General features: G+C 42.8%; 1 protein-coding gene across 6 annotated transcripts in view; it reads right to left on the bottom strand.

Annotated features, from left to right (window-relative positions):
• The window catches only part of LOC147019378 (DNA-directed RNA polymerases I and III subunit RPAC2-like), a 220,622-nt gene that overhangs the window by 170,221 nt on the left and 31,262 nt on the right, over nucleotides 1-19,139 (bottom strand). For all 6 annotated transcript variants that reach the window (XM_085899865.1, XM_085899866.1, XM_085899863.1 and 3 more), the window contains exons 3-5: nucleotides 13,399-13,475; nucleotides 13,209-13,288; nucleotides 51-118 (exon numbers count right to left, since the gene is read on the bottom strand). In XM_085899865.1, coding sequence (XP_085755991.1) covers nucleotides 51-118; nucleotides 13,209-13,288; nucleotides 13,399-13,475 — 225 coding nt within the window. The remainder of the gene's footprint in view (nucleotides 1-50; nucleotides 119-13,208; nucleotides 13,289-13,398; nucleotides 13,476-19,139) is intronic.

Genomic DNA, 19,139 nt, shown 5'->3' with positions numbered 1-19,139 from the left:
CTCTACCACAGCCCTAGAAATGGTTTAAAAACAAAACAATAAAAACTTACGTTCCTATCAAGTTGCCATGATGTAGAATGCCGATGGCTTCGGGGCGTGAGAAAATGTAGTTCTCGGTCTGGAGGGGAATGAATGTATTTCCTTCAGATGTGATTTAAAGGGAAGTGATGAATATCCAAAGAACCCCACACACACACCAAAGTGAGCAAAATAGTCCCACACTCATATCCAAATAGAGCAAAACATCAAAACACACGTCTGTGAAGCACTGCAAAGCCCAAAAAGTCATTTTTAATACTTTCATGGTGAAGGAGCAAATCGCTTTGTTTTGTGCACCAACAACAATGGATTATGGAGAGGAAGCGGAATAAAGTTGGGAATGTTTTAACAAATGAACCAATAATTTATAAACTGAAGCATCGAACATGGTTAACAACGTACAAATGTCATAGGCCTGTATGAGGATTGCCAAAGTAGCTCAGAATGACTGAACCATACAATCTGGATTTGATTCCTGCTCCAACTGTTGGCCGTTAGCCTGTCATTGTATCCCAAAGGGTGCCGTCCTTCAGACAGACGTTAAGCTCGGCATCCCATCTGCTGGCATTAGTTTGCGGACGTCACAGATCCCAGGGTGCCTTTCGATGAAGACTAGGCAAGCGAATGCTGGCATTCTGGCCAAGTCCTCTTCCCTGACCTACAGCTGCACAACATCAGATTGAGACCTTTTTAATAGCTAGACCATTTTGTCCTGTTCTGGTGAAATGGAAAGATTCCTGCTCCAAAGTCGACAACATTGTTCATCTCACATCAACTAATGCCACAAGAATATGACGAGTCGTATGAGGAACCGGTTATGACAGCATCTCAGATCTATGCCAAATGAAGACAATATTACTCGAGGGGTTACTCGCTTAACAAGTCGGCAAGGAGTACTTTACTCGCAGAGCAAAACGAAGACTGCAGTTCTGGCACAGACAGATCAAAATGCACAAAATGTTTAGTATCTGGTGCCACCTTGTGTATTTGTTGCAATTCAAGGCTAACTACTAAAAAAAAAAAAAAACATGTTAACACAACAGAAAAACAATACATGCAAAAGACCTCAGGTGATCACAAGTTAGCAGATATTCACACCCCATGAAAGTTTTTCTTGTTAATCATGCAAGCATCTGAACTGTAGGACCCTAAAGAGCTGAGTTCTATGTAAAGCAAAAACGAACATTTCGGAAGTAATGGCACGATGCACATGTTCAAAGTTAGACTGTGCTCTTCCAGTATGGTGTCCACCGTGCACCGATCAGGAGTCTTCCATAACTTCATCTTCGTGGGACTCTTGATAAGCTTGAACACTAGACTGATCCATAAAGGAAAAGGTTGGGGTGGGAGGAGGCAGGTGTTAGCTTGCACTCTATCTGATAGACAACGAGGTTAACGGAATGTTTGGAAAGCCTGCATACAAGATTTGGAAAGCTCACGACACTTTCAAGGTGGATGAGCATCACAGAGGGGGAAGCATGTGTCTGCTTCCCTTCCATAATGCTCAAGAACAGTAGGAGTACCATCGCCTGTGAGCAAAGCTTGTAGGATGCATCAGTCTGCCCATTTATAATTCGCTACAACCAGAGAAGAATGTGCTTACAGATGGGGCATCCATCCATCCATCCATTGGGACTATACTGCGTGCAGAGCATTGGTGCTGCCTAACCAGTCTCCTTGGCTATTGGACACAATCCTGGACGGGTCACCACTCGGACACAATATACCAACAAGCAGGCACTCGTTTTGCCGACCTCAGAAGGATGACAGGCAGAGTCAACCCCACCTTGTATTAATTTAACAGCCGAGGGGGATTTGAACTCAGGATCTGAGGATCCCAAGCCCACCACCCTAACCATTAAGCCAACACCAGGCATACAGATGGGGCATGAGAATCTTTTTATTTATTTATTTTCCACACAATATCGAGGCTCATGGGAGATTAAGGTGGCAGAATGCAAAACAGAAACAAAAGGGTCAGTGGGGCCATATTTGGACACAAGCAAGAGTATAAACAAACAGGAAAAGAGAGGGGAGAGGGACACAGTAACATGCAAGTAAAAAGGCTTGGTTAGGTAGGTTAATAGAGGCACAAAGATCACAGGTAGGGATGGGGTGTTTTGCAGGTGCACCACTTGCTTGAAGCTTTGAGGGGAAAAGTGCGATTGAACAGGCTCTATAAGGCCAAAAAAATATTTGCTGGGTTTCCGGTAACATGCTCACTGAATGAGGAAAGCTGGTCAGAATTTTGTGAAGGAGAGCCGTTGCCTGAAGCTCACTTTGCCTTGACAGGGCTCGGGGGTTGTCCTGCTGCAAATTTGTGATATGGTCGATAAGATCAAAATGGGACCATGGGCCCTCTCTCGGATCGTCCATGTAGACCAGTTACGGCCTTACCAGGGCTAGGAAGCGCCACCGTGGGTCGCTCAGGCCGTGCACACGACGGAGGCAGAACCTACCTCCACAGATGGGTGCTCAGTTACACTCGTTAATTTTTTTTTATTTTTTATTTTACATTTTGCTAAAGGCGCTGTCACACCTTGACGTTTTAGCTAGCAATGGCAACGTATAAAAATGTATGTCAAACGTTGGCGTACGCTGAAGTTTTGAGGGTTTTTTTTAAAGTTTTGGTCATATTCATAACGTGTTGGTCGTATGCATAACATATTAGTAACGGGCACAGAACGTTTCGTTGTCTTATAGATAACTTACACCAACGAATGTTTAGCCTGTTGTCGGCGTTCACAACCTATGCCCAACGATAGTTTAAAGGCCCGGTCACACCTTGACGTTTTAGCCAACGTATGCCGATTTTTGAATTTTTTTTCTAAAACGCTGGCACACGTTGAATACGTTATGGGTAAGTTTTGATAACATTGAGAGCACGCTGAAAAACACTGCCATATGTCGTTGTACGCTGGCTTTAAACGTTGTACTTTTTGGTTGTCCTCAAATTTTTTCATGCTTGAAATTTCACGACGTATGCCGGCGTATGACTCACACGTTCCGCTACGCTGGCCACAAGTTGTATGCACGGTCTGCGATCGTTGACAGACGTCAACACATGCTACTTGTAAGTTAATCATAAGTTGAGACACGCCGAGGTAATGTTTAGCGTACCCGAAACTTATTTCTAACCTATGATTAACGTGTTGTTGGCACGTTACGCGATCGTTGCCACACGTCGACAGACGTTACTTTTAAGTTACTCATCGGCTGAAAGACGTCGGTATAATGGATCGTCCTTGCGTCAGCGTCCACGGCCACGGCCAGGACACTTATTTGCAGCATTCTTCAAACTTTTCTTCGGCATGACGAGGATGTTCACACTTCGATGTCTAGCTTGGCTATGATTCCAATTGTCCATCGGCAGCGTCTATTTAAAATAGTCGAGTTTGAGCGTTTTAACACGTTCAGAAGAAACGCTTCAAATTTCCAAACCCCAGCGTTAAAAAACAAAGGCGAGTGACAGCAATTTAAATCGTTCATTGTAAACAATGAAAATAGTTGAGTGGTACCGTTTAAAAGTCGTTGAGTGCAAAAAAAAATCCAATTGTTGAGCGCAAGCGTCTACTTTCAATAGTGGGGTTTGAGCGATTTAGCACGTTCAATAGAAACGATTAAAATTTCTGAGCGCCAGCGTCAAAAAACAAAGGCGAGTGACAGCAATTTAAATCGTTCATTGTAAACAATGAAAATAGCTGAGTGGTAACGTTTAAAAGTCATTGAGTGTAAAAAAAATCCAATTGTTGAGCGCAAGCGTCTACTTTCAATAGTGGAGATGCAGCCATTTAAATCGTTGAGTTTATCATTTAAATCGTTAAACGCAAGGACGATCCATCATAACCCACACCCTCCCCCTCACACTCACCTACTACTGCCAACATGAACAAACTAATACTAATACTAATACTGATACTGTTACTGCTGACATGGACATCGACTCAAAAAGGACTCGAAAACACTGTTGGGTTCCCCTTTTATGAACACCATTTTTATATACCAATTCCCAAAACCGCTGGGAACACGTCTTTATATGGCAGTTGTAAGCTAGAAACACGTTCATTTATTTTTTTTGTCGACCGGAAGACGTCATTGGAATACGTCTACATACGTCGATGTGTGTTGGGACTACGTAAAGAATTGGTTCAAAGCACGTCAAACATAAGTTAGAAATAAGTTTCGCGTAAAAAAGACATTACCGCGACGTGTTTCGACTTATGAGTAGCTTATAAGTAGCCTTTGTGGACGTGTGTAAGCGTCCACATATCGTGTGTACAACTTATCCCCATCGCATGCGGAACGTGTGTCATACGCCGAGTACGTCGTAAAATTTTGAACATGTTTAAAATTTCTTGACGTACTCTACTTACTACGACGTATGATAGCGTACTTTAGCGTTCTACTCACGTATACCAAACTTACTCATACCGTATTTGACGTGCCCCAACGTTTTAGACACATTTTTCTTAGGTCGGCATGCGCTGGCAAGATCGCCAAGGTGTGACCGCGATGTTGACACTTCCATTTCTACGGCAGTTATGATTCGAATCGTTGTGCGTCAGCCTTTTAATAGGCTACGTCACGACATCGTCGGCGATGCGTGCAACGCGCTATGCCTAAGTTAGACTATCGTTGGGCATCGGTTGTGTAGGCCGACAACAGGTTCAGCATTCGTTGGTATAAGTTATCTATAACACAACGAAACGTTCTGTGTCCGTTACCAATGCGTTATACATAAGACCAAGTCGCTATGAATACGTCCGAATCTTTAAAAAAAACATCAAAGTTCAACGTAAGCCAGCGTTTTACATGCATTTTAATACGTTGCCATCGCTGGCTAAAACGTCAAGGTGTGACCGGGCCTTAACTTAGGCATAGCGCGCTGCACGTATCGCCGACAAACTCATGGTGTTCTCTGTTAAAAACCTGCCGCACGCCGATTTAAATCATAACCGCTTGAAAATTGGAAGTGTCAACATCGCAGTCACACCTTAACGATTTAGCCAGTGTATTCCGACCTATGAAAAATGTGTCTAAAACGCTGGCACACGTCCAATACGGTATGGGTAAGTTGTGTATGCGTTAGGAGCACGCTGAAAAACAATGAAGTACGCTGGCATATTCCGTGGTACGTCTAGTACGTCGTGAAATTTCAAGCATGCTGAAAATTTTATGACGTACTCGACGTATGGCTCACAAGTTCCGCATACGCTGGCATAAGTTCTCGGCACGCTCCGCGATCATTGACACACGTCGGACACACGTTACTTGTAAGTTACTCATAAGTCGAAACACGTCGAGGTAATGTCTCGCATACCCGAAACTTGATTTTTAACCTATGAGTAACGTGCTTTGAACCCATGTGTAACGTATCTCAAACGCACATTGTCGTATGTAGACGAATTTGATTGACGTCTTCCGGACGACCACAGAACTTACTGAACGTGTTTCTAACTTACATCTACCGTATAATGGCGATTTGGCAGCGTTTAGGGGAATTGGTATATACAAATGGGCTTCACAAGAGGAACCCGTCAGTGTTCCAGACTCCATGTTGAGTAGATGTCAATGTCAGTAGTATCAGTAGTAGTAGTAGTATGAGTAGTAGGTCCATGTCAGTTGTAGTAGGTGAGCGTGATGGGGAGGGTGTGGGTGATGATGTTTCTTCATTGCGTCCACGAATAGGAGACTACTTTGCACCATTGTTCGATGTTCTTTTTGGCTAATTTATTTTTTCTCATTCCCACGATGAACTATTTTTTTGTTTCAGTTTTTAAAGTATTCAAAACGACTTGAACAAATGCATAATGTACCAGTAATGAACACAGAACGCTTCGATAACTTATAGATAAGTTATACCAACGATTGATTAGCGTGTTTTAGGTGTCCACAACCTATGCCCAACGATAGTCTAACGTATGCATAGCGTGGCAGCATATCGTCGACGATTACATGAGGTTTTCTATTCATAGGCTGCAACTTCACTTTTAATAAATGCCTGTCACTCGCCTATTGTTTTTGGATGCTGGTGCTCGGCAATTGAAATCGTTTTCATTGAACGAGTTAAATCGCTTCCACAGCACTGCAGTCACAGCACCAACAGCAGCAGGCTCAGTGCCAGCCTCATGCCGGGCTCAAGCGGATCCCTGTAGGAGGTGTACTGCTTGGTTATCCTTGGATCCACTCTGGCTCGCAGCTCGTCGAACATCGCTGGGGGCATTCGCAGGAAGTTGATGAAGGATGCATGGTCCTTGTTCCGGAGTTCCACCATGAGCTGGTCATATATGCCGTAATGGCGTCGCCTCCCGATCCATGGTCTGACCCAGTTCCTTCTCCTCCGTTCACGTCTTCTTCTCCCGGCTCTATTGGCACGCAACTGGTGCAGTGTCAACTCGATGAGGTCACGTTGATGTTGGAGGACAGCTAGTAGGTATTCTCGTCTCAGCCTTGCCGGATCCTCCATCTCTCGGATGACATGGACATCTGCTCACCATGGAGTCTGGAACACTGACAGGTTCCTCCTGTTAACCCCATTTTTATATACCAATTCCCCTAATCGCTGCCAATACGCCATTATACGGTATCTGTAAGTTAGAAACACGTTCAGTAAGTTCTGTGGCCATCCTCAAGACGTCAAATACATCTGCATGTGTATTTGTGCATAGGACATGCTTTACAAATAATTCCCAAGCACGTTACTCATAGGTTATAAATAAGTCACGGGTACCCTAAACATTACTTTGACGTGTTTCGACTTATGAGGAACTTTCAAGTAACGTGTTGCAAAGTGTGAACAACGCTCCTGTAGCGTGCTTACAAAACGTTACTCAGAGGTTAGAAATAAGTTTCGGGTACGCTAAACATTACCTCGACGTGTTTCGACTTATGAGTAACTTACAAGTAACGTGCGTCGACGTGTGTCAACGATCGCATAACATGCCTACAACTTATGGCCAGCATAGCGGAACGTGTGAGTCATACGCCGGCATACGTCGTAAAATTTCAAGCATGCTAAAATTTGAGGACAACCCAAAAGTACAACGTTTAAAGCCAGCGTACTACAACGTATGGCAGTTTTTCAGCGTGCTCTTAACGTATACAAAACGTACCCATAACGTATTCGACGTGTGCCAGCGTTTTAGACAAATTTTTCATAAATCGGCATACGCTGGCTAAATCGTCAAGGTGTGACAGCAGCTTAATATTTGAAATAAAGCAAACGTGTGAACACTCGTAACCAATCAGCGAGTCCTTCCAGAGAGCCAATAGATGCAGCAGATATTGCAAGGCTCAGCCAATGAGAGCTCATCACCACGACACGATTTGGAGCTCTCATGCTTTTCCTGACAAACCTGTGCACATTCTGATTCACGAGTCACTCAACATATCAATATTTACAGTAATAGTGACTTTTGTTCGACATCACCAAGACTATCGAGCAAAGTGAATTTTGTTTGTTTGCCTGAACAACCACGACAACAATGAACGAGTTTTCTCTTCTGCTTGCCATCTTCGACACCATTTTAAAGCAATGGCGGCTCGAAGTCAATAAACCCTTTCTTCTTCACCCATCACTGGAGAAATGACGGAAGGAGTCATCATCAACTGGACTTCAATTACAAGTCATTGCATTTTAAATGTACGAGTTATATTTTGTTTTGATTTAAACATCCTCATCACCTAGTTTATACACCATCATAATCATAACCGTTGCCCTAAGCTCACTTCGCCTTGGCAAGGTCTGGGTGTTGTCGTCGCAAATCTGTGACGAGGTCTACAACATCAAAATGGGGCCACAACCCTCTCTCAGATCGTCCATGTGGAGCGGTTACGGTCTCACCAGGGTGAGGAAGTGCCACCGTGGGTCACTCCGGATGTGCAGGTGATTGAGGCAGAACAGAGTACCTCTGCAGATGGGGGCTCTGGAGCACTAGGAATAGAAAGCCCATTGGGGGCTCAGGAGCACTATCAATAAATAGTTGGGCCCAGAAGGGAGCCCAGGAGCAATAGGAGACAATAGCCTAGACTTAGGGATGGATGACATTTAGTGGGTAGTTTCGTAGTTTAGCAACAATTAGGTAAAAGGAGCTTGCTCGTATCACAGGATGACGGGAATGCACAAGTTAGTTAGAGGAAGTATAATAGGTAGGGTACAGCACCATTCTCTCTCCTGAGGGATGAAGCTGTGTAAAGGAAGTATGGGGGAGGGGATTGAATGAGTGGAATGAGTGAAGTGCGAGAGTATTATAATGTGAAGGGGTGAATGTGGAGGGAAGAATTCCCTACCAAGGAAACCCGGGAGGATAGTTAGCATAGATTCAACTGTTTAGGAATAGATACTGTTTACATGTTAGTGTGAACCAAGCAAAGAATTACTTATAAAGGGAACACAAGTTCATTGACAGGCTGGGGGTATGGCTATTGGGAAAAAGGTTCAGTGAGACAAGAGGGTATCCCGGCGCTGGACGCAGAGAGGCCCAAGTACGTCGGAGTCCAGAAGGGCCAGGGAAGTTCGTGGAGTGAGCCGGACACCCCAGGAGAAAGATCCAAGCTTCACGTGCCAGAGAGGGCACCAGAAGTGGGGAAGGCGGGAAGAGACCACCCCCATTAGTTCAGGAGAGACAACTTGGGCAGGGTTAACGTTAGTAGCTGGCATGCCAAGTTTGTGAAATGCAGGAAGGTCCTGCCAGGGAAGCCACACCGCCCGACCCCAAGATCATACAAAAGGTATGGAAGGAAAAATAGAGGGCCAGGCCCATCATGGACAGATGCCAACACGTGGTTAAATTGGTTATTTAGAACCACTTAATGTGAGAGGTCGAAATGTTAAAGATGATAAAATGAATTGTTAAGATGTTATGGTAGTTAAAAGGTTCCTCCTTCACACCATACATTTTTGAATTTTCATCCCCCTTTTCTGGAATCACCCCATCTGAGAAGATTTAATGCAGGCTCTGACTTTCTCCTGAGAGATATGGACTACAAGAACCATTGGCAGATAGCCTAGTTAAATAATAGTTTAGTTAGAGAGACTAGAAAGATAGGGTTAGCAGACAAAGGGGCAGGGATATATTTACTGAACAGGGATTAGAGGGGCAACGCCAGGGTTGTGTTAGGAGGTAGATTAGGGGCCAAGGGTCGATAGTTAGAAGGATTAGTGGGACGGGTAGGTTAGGGACATAGCCGACCACCTGATCCGTTGCCACTCATACCCTCCTATTCCCTGGTACGGGTACACCAACAAGAGGCCGGCCAGCGATGCCTGCCGGCACAGTTTGGCAGTTTGCCTTGCCTACTTGCCTGTTTGCCATTGCCACCCTGCCATTATCATTTTGCCATGCCATTTACCCGTTTGTTTTTGTCATCAGGCCACTGGGGGGCGATAGTTCACAGTCTATGGGCTTCCTGCCATGGAAATAGTCCAGTGAAGGCTGAGAGAACTCACCGAGTTGCTTAGAGAGGCCATTGAACACCCGAAATACCTTATTCAATGTGGGCCATGGGGACTTCCACGTTGAGCGGCGATGTGGTCCCATGTTGTGGCCAGTGGGCCTTTTCGTTGTAATGCGAGCCATATGGGCCAAAAGATTCACCATAAGCTGAGCAGCCATGTGGGCCCAGGGTAAATATGCAGGCCCTTCAGGCTGAAGAGTGCCACCAAGGCTCATGAGGAAGGGTCAATGCCAGGCAGCAGGAGGAGGCATTAAAAAGAACTCTAGACACTGAATGAGGGTGAGGAGTGCCCACCTGGTCAAGTCACCCTTTCCCCCACATGTACATAATTCAAATGGGGAGTTGCTGAAGATAAGTTGGGTAGCCGTAGTTACGCAATGCAGCATTTTTTGGTTCACGAGCACCAGCCAGAGTGACCACTTTAGTGTGTGTGTGTGTGTGTGTGTGTGTGTGTGTGTGTGTGTGTGTGTGTGTGTGTGTGTGTGTGTGTGTGTGTGTGTGTGTGTGTGTGTGTGTGTGTGTGTGTGTGTGTGTGTGTGTGTGTGTGTCTCTGTCCAGAGCATAACTCCCTGGACTTTGATCTGATCTTGATGAAACTTCGTTATGTGTTCGATATCAATGTCTAGTTGTGTTTTCCTGGATGAGGGCATGCTACGCCCATTGTGCGCAGAGCCAAACCCAAAAAATAGCCATTTTAGGAGGGAGTCAGATTAAACAATCTATCTTCTAGGGAATTGACTGAATGGAATGGGTTCTTCGTTATTTGAATAGCAAAATGAATTATCTAAAACTTGTCGACCGATTTTTCATTTTTGTCACAAGGTCAGAAACTTAGAAAATTGCGAATTTTGACATAAAAATCATACGACCGCCCAAACTTTGAGAGCTCAGATGACAATATTTTTTATGCATAATCTTGAGGTCATTCCTCACCTAAAGTCTTGAAACCATTTTGCTCTATCTCGAACACCTTGCCCGTGGCGCCCCCTTTAAGTTTGTTTTTACGCTGATTTCATCAAAGTATGGATAATTATCCGAGGAGTGTGAAATGCCATGTAGCCTATATGACGTTATATTGTTCCTGGAATGTTCCAGAGGAAGTTTTGCACCAAAGGTCATAATCCTTGACCTTTGACCTTTTAAGGCCATAAAGGTCAAATTTTCAAAGTTGTGGGAATCAAACCGGGTTTTCGACCTTCTTCGACGAACTAACTCCAATAAGCTATAGCAAGTATCCTGTTTCCTTATTTTAATGTCCACAACATTGTTTTGTGACCTTTAAAGGTTATGCAAAGGTCAAATTTTGAAAGTTGTTGAACAAAACCGGGTTTTCGACATTTTGCAGCTGTTGATTGAAGGCCACTATAATTAATTATAACTTGGTCAAAAATTATCACATTGTCTCATCCTTGACTTCTGAAACAATTGACATCGTCAAATACCGCTCGTTAACCATCGTCGTCTTCAGACTTGTATTTTTTTATTTTTCATAGGAATGCAATTGTAAACAAAAACAAGGTGAAAGTAGGTGGAGTTGTGTAACTTAAGGGGGAGAAAGAGCTGGAGAAATGAGGAATGGAGGCGGCTGAAGCAGCCTCGAGTGAGGCTGAATGGAGAGGTGGGGGTAGTGTGACGGTTGTGGGCCCAAAAGCGGAAGTCGTGCACCTCTTGGGCAGGTCAAAGCACACACATAAAGTAATCAGTTATGTCTTAGTAATCTGTTTTGCAATTAAGTTAGATTTTATACACGAGATAAACATGTGTTGCATGCATGAGTTTGGAAAGGTTCTATTCCTTTCCACCCCCTCTATCTTTTCTATCCTCAACAATACATGCACTCTCAAGCCCTTTCACATCAATAACATGTCTCCTAACCACCACGGGTGCATCCAGCGAGAGGAAAGTAACCCCGGGACTGCCAGGACAAGGGGAGGAGAAAATGGAATACAAGGGAGATGTGAAAATGATTCGGGGTCTGTCATTCGAAGTCTGTAATCTGTTGGTCGGTCAGTCAGTCTGTTCGAGGTGAGATAGAAGTCTGAGCTCTGTTGCCTTTTCCCGCCTTTTGCTGGAGTCCGTCAAAACTGTAGAGAGTTTTGCCCTTTCACTCGCTTCTACTTTCTTTCCACTTCGCTCATATATACAATTCTTCCCATCTTACACATCTCCACACAAGCGTTTTTTGTTTTCAGACCACAACACCTCTTCTTCTTCGTTTCTTTTTCTTTCCGTCACCTCCGTGAGAGGGCGTCTGCCTCAGAGAGGGCATCTACCGACCCTCATTGCCGAACGAGCATTCTCGGAGCCACGCAGGTCATTGTGTGGGGCGAACGGGACTCCCGCAGTTTCTCTGTCCGACCGGGGCACTGCCGCAAGAGGGAGAGAGAAACCATGAGGGGGCGATCCCAAACCGCTGTGCTACCTTGAGGTGTGCTGTGCTGTGCTGTGGACCCAATCACCTCGACAAAGGTTGCTGAATGTGCATAAAAAAATTTTTGACGGGGAATGGTCGATGTTTTCAGCAAACATTACCGCCCCAGCATAAAAAAGGTGAAAAAACAGATCCCTGCAACTACAGACCAATCAGCCTTCTCCCAATCATCAGCAAGATCATGGAATCCATCATCGCATCAGACATGAAATCCTTCCTCTTCTCCAATGGCCTGATTTCCGATCATCAATTTGGATTTGTATCAGGTCACTCCACCCTGGATATGCTGCTTCTGCTCTCCCAACAATGGACGGAGGTCCTCAATGCCCGGCATGACATCAGAGCCATCTCTCTAGACATATCGCGTGCTGTTGCCACGGTCTGGCACCCTGCCCTACTCACTAAACTCTCTTCCCATGGTATTCAAGGCCATCTCCACTCATGGCTCGCAGACTTCCTCTCCTGTCACAGTCAACGTGTGGCCCTAAATGGAGTTCTTTCATCCCCTCTTCCTGTGCAGGCTGGAGTTCCTCAAGGTAGCATTCTGGGCCCTGTTCTTTTTCTGGTTTTCATCAACGATTTCTCCGACTCTCTGGAAAATCCTCTTTATCTGCTTCATGATGACTCCACCCTCTGCCGTACCATCGGTCATCCCTCAGACTGGCAAGCAGCAGCTTCTTCGCTCACTGCAGATCTGGATAAAATCACAAACTGGTCCAACACGTGGAACATGTCTTTCAATTCTGACAAATCTCACACTCTCACTATGTCTCTCCGAAAGGACCATTTCCATAGGTATTCATGGCCTTGTAGCACACCTGCCTGCTGCACTGCTTGAGCATCAGCTTCCCTTTCACCAAGCCCAGATGTGTTTGGGCCAGGGCAGAGATTATACATTTGTTATTATTCTTGCCAAATGATACTATTATTATTGTTGTTAATATTATTAGTATAAATAAATATATGCTTTGTTACAATGCAATTGCTTTTTGTTATTTATTTATTTTGTAATTAGAATGCCATTAGATCCTATTAAGCTCCTCAATATATACCTGAACAGGGTGCGACCAGTGCGTGCATAAAAATATGGGAATTCTTCCTGGTTTTTTGTAGTTGATAAGCCAACCCAATTCAGGAGATCATGATGATCATTTAGAGGTATCACATTCCACATCAGAAAGATCCAGGAAAACCCCACAAAAAGCAACACACAACCAAATAATATAGCTATTGAGCAACAGCTGACATTTGATGAGATGAACAAACACAATCAGGAGCTCACCTCAAATGTGGCGAGGACATGCTCACACACAGTGGTGAGTTCACAAAGACCCCTCCTGAATGAATCGATGGCAGGAACTCCTACGGAAACACACATCCCTTGTTGTTGTAGTTAAAACACGCAAGATAGTTTCAATCCGAGTATTCCAAGAGAAGATTTGCTCAAAATAAAAACAATCTCGGTCACCTGCCTTTTGTTTGTATCCTCAAGTTGATTTTATCTTCGGATGGGTGTGTGATGCTGTAGCCACAGAAAACCACTTCAGGGCTAAAATGTGTGGTAATGGGAAGACAATGGGGGAAAGGGGGTGAGAAAAAGGGCAAGTTGGCAGGAGACTGAAATTCACAAACACTCTCGATAGCCACCAACTGCACGTATTTATTTCAACGGCATTTTCTACAGAAAGGGAGTGCAGATGTGAATGTGGGGGACGAGTTGGTTCAGTAAGCGATGACAAAAGCGGGTGGAGAGAGAAGTGATCATATTGTCGAAGTGAGAAGGTGAGGCAAAGAATTTTTTTTTTGAAAACAATCATTTTTATGCCTCCGCTGACGGAGTCACTAGAGACATGATGTTTTCGGGTTGTCCATCCGTCCACAAGTCTGTCCATGTTGATTTTGTTTTCTCCACAACCTCTTATCCAAATGACACAAATTTTCATGTAGATTTTCACAAAATTTCCACAAGCGTGATTATTCATGGAGAACATTTTAATGACCATTATGATGTCATAGGTCAAGTGGTGTGGGTAGCCATGTTAGAAAAAAAGGAAAAACTTTAGACCTCCAATCTCTGAAACCGCTCCATGGAAAAATTGAAACTTTGCACATGTGAAGTACTCCCCATGGGAAACAAGTGTGATTCTTTTTGACGTCATAGATGGCTTCGATATGATGTCATAATTGCATGTGTCAAACACTTTATCCAATCAGTATGAAAATTTTTGAGGGTCATCTCTGGCTCAATTGTATCGGGGGGGGGAAAAATGTCATTGGTCACGTGGTTCGGCAGCCTTATTGTTTTTAACATGGATAGCTTCAAAAATCTTCTCCTCCAAAATGGCTGAATGGATTGAGGCAAAACTTTACAGGTATGATCACCTATCCATGAGCAACAAAAAGTTCTCCACCTCTGATGACATCGGTCACATGATTTGGTGGCCATCTTGGATTTACCCTAAAACCTTTAAAAAAATTATTTCTCTTGAACCGCTTCATCAATCGACGTGAAAAGGTCACGGTTATTTCTTGGTTATAAATTACATTATAAATAAGCATGAAAATATTTTTTGTGGTTGCTAGGATACGCAGTGCAGTATATTAAAATCGGTTGTGAATGACAGTTTGAATATTTGAATGACAATTTGAGTCTATGGATAGATGGAGGTGCTGTGTAATGGACACGTCTTCAAGGTAAAGTGTTTATCGGTTAATACATTATTATATAAAGTGGTGTATGATTAAAGTTAGTCATTTGGAGTAATACCTTAAATAAAAGTAATAATTAAATAATATTGTATAAGGATATTGCATTGCTGAGTTGACTGACTGGACACAACTTTGGGTTGTGGGTACATTGATGTTGAGTAATCTACTGATGTGGACCTGTGACCAGGGTTGTGGACCCGCCATTTAGAGAGGTTCTGGGCTGAAAGGATCGAAACCTCGATGATAAATGCTGCCCAGCTGATGATCCGGGCAGTTGGGAAATCAGTAAATTGTTTATAAGTGAAGGTTATAACTTCAAACAAAATAGATTTTGTAAGGACGTGTGTGTGTGTTACGTTTGGCTTTCTTCATGGAACTACGATGCAGTAATTGGTTATTATTTTGATTATGATGATCTCGTTGTCATGGGGAATATAAGTTTTAAATTTTGACCTCATTGGACGAATGGTCTGGCAGCTATAATTATTTAATATTTTGAATCTGGGTTCAGGGATTTTAATCAAACTTGGTACAAGTATGTTTGACATGTAATAATGTGGGCTTAGGCATTTCTGGAAACGGCGAGACGTCGAAGAGTGGCCTTCTACTTATTTATTTTTTCTCTCAAAAATTGCTTTGGAATGTAATGCTATCCTGAACTTTATACACTGCACTACCTTTGTCCTACAATTTGGCATGTTCACGAGTCAACTATGTACCACACAATCAACAGCATGATGACATCAATGTTGCACCATCAGTCACCACAACAACTTCAGTAATGGTCTTTCAGCTCGAGAAGCATTTATTTTTATTTTTCCCTCCATTGATTTAGAGAGGTAGATGGCACGACTTCCTGTTGACATATTTTAATGGGTGTCCATCCAGAGAAGATATTGATGGGCCTTTAATGTACCGCTGGAGTCCCTGTAGGGAGGGTTTGCCTGCAAAGGTACTCGATGTGGCAATTGAGGAATCCAGAAACATACATTCAAAAGTGGATGTTGAAGGACTTTTAAATGGAATTTGAAGAAGGTGAGGTTTTTAGCATGACGCTGCGTCTCGTGGTCACTGATGATGCAGATTGCTGGGCTGGGAGAACTTGTTGAAGCAGTGCATCAAGTAGATAGTGCGCAACACAACCACAGATTGCAGGTGACACAGGGAGAGGATATCAATTTGAGATGGCCTCGAGCCGATTCAGTGACATTTCAGATGGTGTCATCCAGGTGAAAAGAAAGCATTCCATCATCCCAAACCTTTTGGATAGTAAAGATCATAAAGAGTCAAGGCTTAGGCCGTTGTTTGTAGCAAAGGGGGATCTAACTTTTGCCTATGAGCTGCAGGTTCAGAATCATATCAGTTTCTCCTGGATTCTATGGAATCTAAATCTTCGAGTGAACAAGAGGATGGGGCTTGCTTGCATTGATGATTCGTCAATTTCACTACTGTCACTTAATACGCTCGGTGATCTCGCTTTTCCATGAGACTAGACTTGCAAGAGAAAAATATACAATGAAATAAAACATGTGCTCAATAATGATCAAGCATCAAATTTTCAGGAGCTGTAGATTGTTGTGAATGAAGCAATATAAAAAGGTTAGTTTGCAAAAGTTGGATCAACCCAGCCAACTTTTTGAGATACCATGGGATCTTTATCATCTGCAATCTAAATGCAGAAGGGAAAGGACTTCATATCCCAACTAAAGGACAGCATGTTCTGAAATGAGCCCCTCGCTGGCACTGCATCAGAATGGCAGTCTTTAATTAAATCCAATGCCGTCGGGGATCGAGCTTAGACCAGGCAGCTTAATGCCAAGTACGATGGTTAAAATGCCCTGCGAGCCAAATTAACCATTTGAAATGTGAACAACCGAGTCATGCCAATTTACCTCACAAGGGTAATTATATATTTTCCAACCCGTGGGGGTTTCGGTTATTTGGCCCACCATGCTCGTGCATCGTCCAGACCTCATAAACGTAACCTCTCAATTTACTTACCTTGTACATTCTGAAAATAGTCTGGAAAGAAATGATGCCGTGACAAAACATCGACATTAAAACGCTATTCGCAGTTCAGCCAAAAGAGATACTGAATAAATAAATAAATATATAAAGGGGCTAAACTCATTTTACATCGGTTAGCCGTCAAAAATAAATAAATAAACAGAGCAACCAACATGCAATATAATTGAACAGCGTACTATGGGAATGGACTTTACCTCATTTCCATAAAAGGGTCAACTTGCATGTTCATATTCCATAATTGCCACTCATGATCAACTCCCCCCATCCCATCTTTCTCTCCACCCCCCACCCCACCCTTCCCTTCCCTTTTCATGCAAGTACACACAACAAATGTTTTCAAGATTTTGGTCGTCTTTTGTGGTGGTGACACCGGTCGGATGGTGAGGGAAGAAAAACGACGCCGGAGGACAGACGCGTGTTAAAAAAAAATCCCAGGTCAAGGGTTCACCACACGTCCCATTAACTGAAGCTACACACGCAGCTCAACCAAGTACCATTCTCCAGTTGTACGTTTCAGTGGCTTTGGATTCTAATCACTGGTTTTCACTCCTAAACGCTCAAAAATCAAATCACATAAAAACGAAACATCGGTAGTTTCATGACTTGTGTTAGTAAATCCATGTTTTCATTTAATACTCATTCTGCCTGATGTTAGCTGTCATCACATTTCATATAGTTTCACTCAATGTTATCCTATATAAGTATTTTTAATTTTTATATTTTTATTATTCTGGGCTAACAGGACGGCCAAGGTATGCCCACTCGCCTCGAACCCGTCTTGCCCGCTTACAAATCCCGACCCAGCTATAAAACGCCATCCCAAGTGTTTCACAGGCAGGGTGATTCATTGATGTGTGTGCTGTCCCTCGCAAACACTTTAAAATGGGTGCCCCGACTCCTGGCATTAGTTGGTAGATGATAAAAATCCTACGGTATCCTTCACGAGTAGGTCACTGCCAAGCCAGCACCCTGATCAAATTACAAATTTTACCATAACCTCAGTCGAACATTAGGCCTGACCAGCTGGTTCGTGAAAGATTTCAAAGAGCTTCCCCGGTCAACCCAACAAGAACATGGGAATAATTATTGTGTAAGAAGAATAACAAGAATAAGAAGAAGAACAAGAACAACAAGAAAAAGAGCAATCAGACATTGCAGACCTTCGCCAGGACTTCTTTTGTGTGGTGTATTTTGTGTGACGTAATTAATGAGAGACAACTACAACTGCCACTGTACAACTGCTGGCAGTGATGACCAGGTAACCAAGGCATTCCGCTTTGATCGGACACCTGACACTGACCCATGATGGTTTAAAAACATATATATATATATTCAATCGAATTTCGAATGATGAAAAAAAAAATATATATATATATATATATATATATATATATATATATATATATATATATATATATATATATATATATATATATATATATATATATATATATATATATATATATATATATTCAATCGAATTTCGAATGGTATTAAAATAAATTCAATTCAAATCAAATGGAACACCAAATGGGTACAGTCCTGCATTGGAATCATCAGAAGAAACCCAAACAAAGAAAAAGCAAAGATGAAGTCATCAGGAGGAACCTGGATAGGATTCGGATTTCAGCTGCTACTCCTCTACCCACAAACCCATCCAGGCACAGCCAAGGGAGCCTTATTCAAAATAAAAAACAAAAATTACCCCCGTGTGGGGGTGATGGTCATCTCTATAATACCACAAGTTCTCAATGTTCAGTTATGACCGAAGACTACTGCGCGCACGAAATTATATTTTGAAAATAAATGCCGACGTTTACATTTCGGGTTTTGAAACTTTTGCACCTTCGGCGGAAAATGTATAAATATAAAAGGCTAAAAATGCGTTTTATATTTATATTTCATTTCTCCTTCCTTCCTTCTTTGCGAATCGCATCGGCGTTTTTGGCCATCTTCCAGATCACGTGACGATCAAACGGGAAGGAAATTCAAAAATCTGTCCGGTTAGATACAAGATAATATTTTTTACTATCATAATCAATAAACAGTTGCCGAATACCTTGTAGAATGGCAGACGAGATAGGTTTTGAAAATGGCGATTTTTATAACTTACGTGACCTCGTGACCTCGTCCCTGACCTTTAACCTGGACAAAAGTTATATCGTTGTGCAACACTCATTGACCTCTACCCACATTCATCTAAGTTTCATCAAGATCGGAAAGAAAAATTGTTGACGGACGTACGGACGTTTGGTCCGGCTTTATTAGGTTATCTCGGTAGAGATAACCTAAAAAGAACCCATATCAAAGAATTAAATAATTCTGGCTGCCAAACCATGTGTCCGATCAAGTTGAAATTTAAAACATGCCTTTCCCATCAATACTTGATCATAATTATAAATGTGAAGTTTTACGTCAATTGATAAAGCAGTTTCAGAAAAAAACATTAAATGTTTTTCTTCAATCCAATATGGCT

Source organism: Eptatretus burgeri, chromosome 10 (assembly GCF_056783735.1).
Source record: "Eptatretus burgeri isolate ZD-2024b chromosome 10, Ebu_testis_v1, whole genome shotgun sequence".
Taxonomy (NCBI): domain Eukaryota; kingdom Metazoa; phylum Chordata; class Myxini; order Myxiniformes; family Myxinidae; genus Eptatretus; species Eptatretus burgeri.
This window is presented reverse-complemented; position numbering and strand designations above follow the sequence as displayed.